This window comes from Diadema setosum, chromosome 15, assembly GCF_964275005.1.
Source record: "Diadema setosum chromosome 15, eeDiaSeto1, whole genome shotgun sequence".
Classification (NCBI taxonomy): Eukaryota; Metazoa; Echinodermata; class Echinoidea; order Diadematoida; family Diadematidae; genus Diadema; species Diadema setosum.
The window spans coordinates 14,304,087-14,313,610 of NC_092699.1; the positions used below are offsets into that span (position 1 = coordinate 14,304,087).

The following is a 9,524-nucleotide window of genomic DNA, read 5'->3' on the forward strand; positions in this document are numbered from 1 at the left end:
AGAAAGGGGGATAGCTACCTGCTGCTTTTTTTATTTTGGAGCTGTGACAGAAAAAAACTTTGCATGATTATAAAGATTGCGGCGATCTGTTTGTGTGTGTGTGTGTGTGTGTGTGTGTGCATGTTTTCCTTCGAGCTACGTGCAAAGCACGCTTGTTCTTAGGGGAGATTCTGATTTCTTCTCCTAAAACAGCACCTCCTTCGTTCTAAAGCCCAGAAATTAAAGCCATTGTCCTAGCTTGCAAACAAAACCTCCAACAATCCATCCGTCACCCACGGGAGTAGGGTCACACTGCAAATCGTGCCACATGTAGTTAAAAGCCAAGTCAAATTCCATGCAGTCTTGATTATTATAGTTGTTTGGTTGATCCGCGTCCCAGGAGGTGTAATTGACCTCCGAACCGTCACTCCATTCGTAGGAACCCTCAGACTTCAAATCATTCAGTCCAATCCAGACCATGTGTCGACCGGAGAACTGTTAATTTTAGGTAAAAAAAAAAAGAAAGGAAATAAATGAACAGATTGATTTAATTATATATTCATAATTACTCCTTTTTGGAGATTTGAAAATTCTGTCTCTCCGTGCATGGTACGTAGTTTGTGTTACCAGAATGTATTGTTTCTTTTAAAGGCATGAATATATACTATACAAATGAAAATGAGAAAGGCAACACACGCAAAGGGATATCACATTTCTTTTAGTGTTAAACGCCCCTCTTCTCACAGATGTAAAAAAGGGCAATACATGTACTTTCGCACACAAACAGAAACACACACACATATTTGCACATACATTCAAGTTTACACACCCAAAGATGAGAACTAGTGTAGCAAACCTAAGGAAAGCCAAAATGTTAAATAACATTTCTTATTTTGTTTGGGAATAAATGATTAAAAGAAGTTCTTCACCAAAGTTAGAATTACGAAAGTTACAGCGTCTTTCTCTCTCTGTGTGTTTGTGTCTGTGTACGTGACATGTCATAAGTACGGACATTTGATTTTGATGGACCCAGTCAAAAATGATTGTAGAAAACGTTCCATGATATATATATATATATATATATATATATGAAGAGTTTGTTCGCAAAAACCGATAAGTCCATTTTTGAAGATTTTGAAATACGGTCTCTGTCATAAAGTACAAAATAATACCTTTTGAATGATATATTGGTCACTACATATAAAGGTCCATTTTTGAAGTTATGGTCAAAAGAAGCAAAAATTTTCTTATTATTCTCTTTATTTTTCTTGACCTTTCATCGCGAATATCTCCATTTGACAAATATGGACTTATCGGTTTTTGCGAACAAACTCTTCATATATATATATATATATATATATATATATATATATTCGTTATCATTAATAATCACTCAATAATACTAAATTGGACAGTGATTGAGTTTTAAGTTCTGATTTCTAGTTTCTCTAAACAAACAGCCTTTTTTTTTTTCGTTTTCTCGCGTACTCTTTGTTGTGGAAAGGTTTTCAGCGTTTCTGTTTTCTTTATTACTTTAAGAGGGACCATTATTTTGCAATAGGAGTCATTTTGAGTGGGCCCCTTCACCTTTTTATGCGCAGAATGTATGTGTGTGTATTAATATTTGTTGTTAGTAGATTATAGACAGGAACATAATGTTACTATTTTCTTCTTGTGTCTTTATTCATATTATTCGAGTTCAGATTTACTCAATTTATTGTATATTATGTTCAAAAAATACCTGAAGTGCATTGAAATAGCACAGAAATGTTTTAATATCAGCCTGTCACAACACGAACTAGAAATCAAATCAAAAGAATTATTTCCAAAACAAATGAATCAGAATGAAATGTGTATGTAATCAAACTTACATAATATTCTTGGTAAAAATAGAACTCATGAGAAGACGTTCACAACTCATTCCAAAGATGATTGTGATCTCATTTTTTTAATAAAGTTTGAAGTCCCTTCTTCGTCTATTTTTCTTAATTATTTTATCGCTTGATTTATTCAAAATAATTTCACCACCATTTCCCAAAAAAGTAGTTCAGCCGTTGAGAACGAGTCCAAAGTACGTCTATTTAGAAATACGTGTTGTAGCAAAATCAGTCCATCATCAACAGGTTAGAGGCGAAATGAGATGTACAGGTTCTCATTAAAGGTATACGTACCCGTTTGTTTCGTATGGAGTCGAAGAGAGTGATGACGAAATTCATCTCCTCCTGGGAGTGAATGGACACAAGGTGACCTAGCTGACCGGTGGTGGCGTCCTCGTCCCAGCATGGCTTCGTAAATGACTGGCATTGTCTTTCTGCCTCCTGCCACGTCACACTTTCTGCTGAAAAGTACCTATAAGAGAAATCAAACACCTATTCGTATTACCAGGTGTATGGAAAGTGATTAGCGTCTCATCCGAAAGAATTGATAAATCTCAATGTCATTAAACCTACACTTCAACTCTATTTTAAAAAAGAAGTGTAAAAAAAAAATCAAATTTGACTCTGAAAAAAAAAAATCAAGCATACGACCGCAGCGAAAAAAAAAAAAATTCTGCAACCGACATAATTAGCCTATGAATGACTGTCAGTTTTTTTCGACCTCCTGCCACATGACACTTGCTGATGAAAAGTATTTACAACACAGTAAAATCGATTCAGCACATCACTATGTAGGTATAGTGTATTTAGTACAGGTTCTCATTTCTCGTGTAGCCTTTCTGCAAGAATTGATATTATAACATGTGCGTCGAGCGCAAAGTTAGGACGTTCTCAGTCCATTCAGCAGGCCACTGGATTTTTTTATTCAAACTTGTAGGTAATTTCTTGCTTTGAGTGCCTTTAAGAAGAAAAAAAAAACACAAAACCTCCTCCCGAACCCCCCCCCCCCCCATGCTCAATGCATAACGCTGATGTGATATTGATGTGATGTGTTTGTTTTGTATCTTCCTGTGTTTTCTCTTTGTTTCTTTTCCCTGATGAGATTATCATCTAGCCGACCCCTCCCTCCCCCAAAGAAAATAATTCATTTGTCTGAATTTACTGCATTTGCTATAATCATTAATGTGAGTTTCGCCACTTAATTTCAATCAATATGCACGAATTGAAAAAAAAAATACAAAAAAAATAATATATATCATAGCGGAAACGTTAATTTAAGATATCAGTTATAAGTTTCACGAATCACAAACTCCAAATAATTGTGCAACCGAAATAAGCGATTGTATCGATAACCAAGACATAAATTGAGTAAACTAGAAGACTTTATTCTACCCCTTGAAATATTGAGAATAGATAGATAATAAAAAGTAATGCCGAATTGTACTCTATTATCTCTAAAATGCGTTTCAAAGGCAGAAATTACGCATGAACCAATTCCCAATCCGAAAAAACAATTGATTTTCAAGTGGTAAAGTAACAAAATAATGCACATTATATGTGTGCTAGATGATAAATGTTAACTTTCGTAATGTACAAGTACTTTTTTTTCAATACCCTGGTATTAATAACAGAAGGATTTAAAGAAGAACATGCTTTGAAGCATTTCCTCTGTACAATATCATAACCAATTTCCGTACAGGATTTTAACATTTTACTTCATGTTGTCTAAATCTAGAACCACTTCGTTGATCTCCATATCTATACTATATTTGACAAGCAGTTTGGAGAATGGAACATCACAGCCAGTGGACTGTAAAGCATACACCCAGCTAACGATTAGACGTTTTCTGAATGGTCTTGAAACATTTCAAGTTTGTTATTTGGACATTTTGGCAATACGTTTTGAAAACGTCTTTTTGTGAATATTTTGCGACGTATTTTAAACGTTTCAAATGGACGTTAAAAAAAACATTTTAAAACGTAAAAAAAAAAAACAAAGAAAAACCTTCCAAAAGTTTTAAGATCCTTCTCAAAGCGTTTTGGACATTAAAGAATTCAGAAACCTTTGAAGAATATTTAAAACATTTAGTGGACGTTTGGGGACCTCCTGAAAATCTTTTAAAACCGTCTAGATCGTTCAAAAATTAAAAATGTGTGAAAAGTCATATATTTTTTTTTCAAAAACGTTTAGAAAACTTTTCATATCCGTGTGGAGCGTCCAGAAAACATTTGAAGAGCATCTAATATACACTGTATATGACAAACGTTTTAAAAACATTTAGAAACCTGCAAAGCATCTTAAAACTTTTTTTTTTCAGCGATGGCTATAATTTCCTTTAAACGTTTTAAGAGGAAGAAAACTTTTTAAACCTTTAAAAACGCAATGGCTAAAACGCATAGGGCATATTATCTATTTATGAGATTATAGGCAGAGGCAAGATCTGGAATAATGTACCCTAATCCTGATCCTATGATCCTATCATACCTGTTCCTGATGACCTACCACTCATACCTACTACAACCTATTCCTCGCTGATGTATCTGTATCATGTTCTTTTATATGCCGGCAAAAATGCTATGATGCGTGAAGACATGTTGACACTAAACTTAAAACGCTCATACCTTAATTGAGGCTATTAATACATAATAACACAATTTGAAATTGTGAATAACTGAACAGAAACGTTCGCACGCTTTTAATGCCGTTCAAAAGTTTGAACCCAGCAAAAAATACTTGTGATTTTAGTGTCTTTCATCTATTTGTACGACTTTAAAAGATTTTCTTACTTGAATATTAACAAATATAGGGCCTACATAAATATTCATGATAAAGTGTTAGAAACCGGACGTTTAGTTTTGTAACGTCCGATAACGTTTACAAACGTTTTGTAAATGACGTTTCATTTTGTAACGTCAGTTGAAGTTTTAAAAACGTTTTCCAAAAGCCTGTACTTAGCGGTAAATGCTAAGGGCAAAATTTGACGTTATACGTACGTTTTTGATAACGTGTTCCGTTTTACGTTTAGCACAAATCATGACGAAATTCACTCCCGTGTACTTATTGGCACCATTTTGAAACGTTCCGTGCTGGTGTCGATAAACAGTGTACACTCGAAAACAATTCCAGAAAAAGAATCCCCTTTTCTTATGTCTTTCCCCCTCTTATTTCTCACCTGCCCAATTTACGGCATTACTTCCGCTCAGAACTAATTCTTACTTTTAAGAAGAACACCCCATCTTAATTCTGTTCTCTGCACTCACTTGTCCAATTCTGTCACATACAGTACGTCAAGGCACAGTACCACGTGATGTTACATAAGACTCTATATCTACGTTAACAGGACCACATAATATCGAGCTCTACCCGGGGTTTCGCCCTTCTAAACTTCTGTTCGTTTCCTGCATTGTGTAATTGAGGTTGTCTATCAATGAAAAAAAAAAACACCTTTGCAGTCACTAGACCGAAACTTTCAAATTGCACCCATTTTTAATCATTACAAGGAAAATGCAAAATAAGTGTTCCTTTTATCAACTAGAAAGTGTATCTGTCACGATAATTTGTGTCGAAAGTTTGGTTAATATCTCGACGATACAGAATGGGAACTGAGGTGGAGCTACCAAATTCAGCACAAGAATCCGGTCATTATTTGATTTGAATTCTCCCATATCTCATCGAACACCCACCACCCCCCCCCCCCCCAAACCGTACCCCAGGTAAAATAAAAATCATTGTACATTTGCCTTGATGTATTCTGCATAATCTGCGTCTGGATATTCTCCTCCTACTGCCCTCTACCCTTCCCCATAAAAGAGGAAAAGACCCAAAAAGGCGAAAACAAACAAACAAACAAACAAACAACAAGAGAACACATGTACACATACAATGGAAATGGAAATCAAAGAATAAATAAACTTACCTGTAGCACATGCCTTGGAAAGCAGTCCAGAGCGGAGGACAACCGCACGCCCCAGCACTGGAGCCCGGTAGCTTCGGCAAAACCAAACCGACAGTGACGACAAAGCAAAGCAGAAACAGTTTTTGAGACATGACTTCAGGCATCCGAACTTACAAATAAATTGCTGATGTTCTGAATAATTTGCCTTTTAACCAACAATGATATGCTTCTCCTTCCTCTCCTATGTCGCAATGAGCCAGATTTGCTGGAGTGACTATCTAGGGTCCCGTGTTGGGTGGAACACGCGCATCTCCGAACTGAACGCTCCCGATTAAATCAATATCCTAATATTTTTGCTATAACAATATGCCCCTTCAACAGGAAGTTAAAAAAAAAAAACAACAACAGCATCACAATCACGTACTGTAAAGCGTTACCGGTAAGTCTCTATCAGAATTGACTGTTGATCCTCGTGGCCAGATCATTGGCTAACTGCCTTTCTCGTTACTCGCCATATCAAAAGAGATTGGCCAGCTGCCTGTTTGGGTCTATTCGATGTGAATTTTGATTGGCTAACTGCCTGTACTGGTCGGGTTGTTTGCGATATGAATATTGATAAACGTATATCCGGGATCTTTGATTTGAGTTGTGCATATAGTTGAACAAAGGAAAAATGATAAAGAAGGAAAAAGAAAAGGAAATCAAAATTAATTGGAGTTAGGAGAAAATATAGACGAAAGCATTCAAATATAAGAATAACAAAGTAAAATTATGGAGAACCCAAAAGATCATTCTTTGTTGTGGTTTGAAAAGGAGAACAAATTTCAGTCCTTATCCTAGCAATGTCAACTTGACTATTAATAAAACTGATCCCCTATCATTTTCTCATTAGAAATATAGGTGTTAGATTAATTCTACTCCATTTTCTGATTACTGCGTTGGTCAACGATAACGATACAATCAAGCGATGCACTCATTAGCATACCTGCCCAGTGTCAGGGCGATCGTTTACAGCCCGTTAACGATCGCTCGACACTGTACAAGCATGCTAACCTGGAAAAATTGAACTGCACATTACCTGAATATGAGACCATTCTAAATAGCAAATAATTTTCACACAACAATAGATATATAATGTACTCTTAAATGAATCCCACGAGGATTGGAACAATCATCCCCAGCATTCCCACTGATTCCCATTGATCAGTTACTCGCCATCCCCTTTAATTATTTGTGACCGTGCACCTCAAAACGAACATAAAGTCGCACACACTGATTTTGCGTGAGGACTGAAAATAAGCGAAATGGGTCAACCTAGCCGAACTTGACTTTTCCCTATTTTCTGAAAGAGCGGGTCTTCTTTTACATTATGCTAAAATTTGGTATCATAAAACGGGCAGGAAAGTGTGGTTTTTTGGCAGTTTATCTCGAACATTTTTGGTAGAAGAGTGTGATTAGGTGTGTCTTTAGAATCCCTTTTTCATTTCTGAAAAACCTTGTCCACACTCTTCACTTTCAACTCTAATAACTTTTAAAAGGATAGTGCTACTGCTTTGAAAGTTGGCAATAATTATGGACGGAATGTGTTAATGAGGCATGCTTAATTTCAGTTTAATCTGATAATCCCTTCATTGTTGTTACTCTGGTGGTTTACTTCCTGTTTTTTGTCCCATTCATTGCACAGCCAGCACGGCTCGGTAAAGATTAAAGCACTTGAATAGACACTGCACTTCAGAGCCTCTTTTCTCAGTTCACACTTTTCCAGAGTTTGTGCTTTCTTTCCAATATTTAGATAGGTTAGGAAAGTCCATTTGATTTGAGTTATACATCATTTTAAAGCTTAAAGTCTGGTCTTTCAGAATATGGTCTTAACTAAAAATTCATGTCTGGCGACTTTTTGTTTGTTTTGAGGTGCACTGTCACATTTATGTTTGATTGTTTGTATAAAACGAAATTAAGCAAGAGAATTGCAATCTATAGCTACGGAACACTCCGACAAGATGCATGCACATATTCATGAATGCATGAAACGCACAGTTATGTACACTCCATGCTATAGTAAGCCGTGCAAAAATGAGATTAAAGGCAGCCGGTCGTCGCAGGCGATTCGCAGCTCAGTAGAAAAGCACGACAAGCTGCTCCTCCCGTTATTGTACCCCCGTACGTACCGAATGCCGAACACGACGCTACGCAGCGCACCAGCGAAAACCAGATGGGGCACGAGCGCCGTGCGAGCTGTCCACTGTAATTTCAACATGGACGCCCGAATTCCTACCGAATGGGGCCGAATGGGTGCATGCACAAAACCGCACAACAGCCATGCGCATGAAAATCTCTCCCGGTCCGCGACACAACAAGTAGTGAGAGCTGTCGGGTGTACGTACGTACGTATCTGGCTCCAGTCTCTGTTTATATGCACTATGGTGCCAATTTCAGCAATCTAAGCAATAATATTTCAAAATGTCTGAAAATATTATATAGCAATATCATAAATTATTCATATATTACGTTGTTTAATATTTGGTATTTATAAATATGCTTTGATGAAGAAATATTAAAACTCTTAAGCTTCATGTATAGCAAGTTGCAATGCATATGGCCATATGGCAGGTTGTTATGATCTCATCGTGCAATGTTGTCTGCTGCGTCAGCTGCATGTGTTATACGTACAGCTTACAGTACGTTGGGCCGGATCGTAACATTACAAAGTTGATAGAAAGTCGTCGGTACCGGTATGTCAATATCAATATTGTGTGTGGTATGCGTGTACTGTTTGCAATAAAAAGTGCTGTACTGTTTCGGCTTAGCCTTGGCTTTGGTTTAGTAATGAAACCTCACAATGGAGATCAAACAGCCGTCCAACTCGAGGCAACGTATCTACTTGTTTGACGCTATCGACGAGTGGAGAACGCAGAGAGACGTGTTCTTAGCTGGAGGACAAGTAAGAGACCAGAGGGGGAGGCTTCAGCGTCAGCGTGCCGATGAAAAATTTGCTTTCCACTTGCTGGAGTTGCATGAACAGTTTTGCAGGAATTTTTATTTAGAATGTGCAAATTCGTGTTACGACATGCACGGTGGAATTGTGTTGCCACGGCTTACGCCAATCAAGCAACCCCAGCTGGCCAAGTCAACAACTTCAAGGAATCCAGATCCAGATGATGTGTAAGTAGAAGTCTACACATGAATCAATGATTGAAGTGGAATGACTTTTTCTAATCTAGTATCAGTAACTTTAGGGCATTTGCGTTTGATCGACAAGTAGGCCTATTTTTCTATGTATAATTCCGCGAAAAACTTCTCTAAGTTCTCATTTACGTCAAATTATGATAATGCCGTAATTGAAATGACATTTGCTGGGTCAGTTTAATGTCATTAGTCCCATTAAATGAAAAGTTTTTCTTATCAATCATGTTATGCAAATTCCCCAAGAATATGATTTAGGATTTGCAAATAAAAAAAAAAAATGAATAGATCTATCGCAAGCTCCATCATATATGTAGTCTAACCCAATAGATCTGGTAGAACTCTAACGTTTAAACAGGGGAACTATAGGTTCAAAGATGATAGATCTAACAATAATAGATTCTAGTTTAGGCCCTACTTCGACTTGAAGGTATGTCGGTTGGTGCACGGCCCCCTTCTACCACGGCCACAGGTACACTGTGCAGTGCAACTGTGGCCGTTGGCCCTGCACGGGCACAGTCGCTTCCCCGTCCTGAATTTACACACGCCAGGGCAAGTATGGTTGGACCTACTACTAATCGACCGTCTA

General features: G+C 37.2%; 1 protein-coding gene across 1 annotated transcript; it reads right to left on the reverse strand.

The window, feature by feature from the left end:
* Window positions 1-219: 219 nt before the first annotated feature.
* Window positions 220-5,916, reverse strand: LOC140239249 (echinoidin-like). The gene is made up of 3 exons (XM_072319126.1): window positions 5,774-5,916; window positions 2,151-2,328; window positions 220-474 (listed from the first exon to the last, which is right to left on the reverse strand). Exons 1-3 carry the CDS (start codon window positions 5,914-5,916, stop codon window positions 220-222), a joined length of 576 nt encoding a protein of 191 aa, XP_072175227.1.
* Window positions 5,917-9,524: the final 3,608 nt, after the last annotated feature.

Excerpts from the sequence above, each read along its gene's own strand:
- LOC140239249 (XM_072319126.1), bottom strand. The coding sequence starts at position 5,916 with ATGCCTGAAGTCATGTCTCAAAAACTGTTTCTGCTTTGCTTTGTCGTC. Across the intron at positions 2,329-5,773 it reads TTCCAAGGCATGTGCTACAG|GTACTTTTCAGCAGAAAGTG; the intron begins GTAAGTTTATTT and ends TTTCTCTTATAG. Across the intron at positions 475-2,150 it reads ACTCCATACGAAACAAACGG|TTCTCCGGTCGACACATGGT; the intron begins GTACGTATACCT and ends TAAAATTAACAG.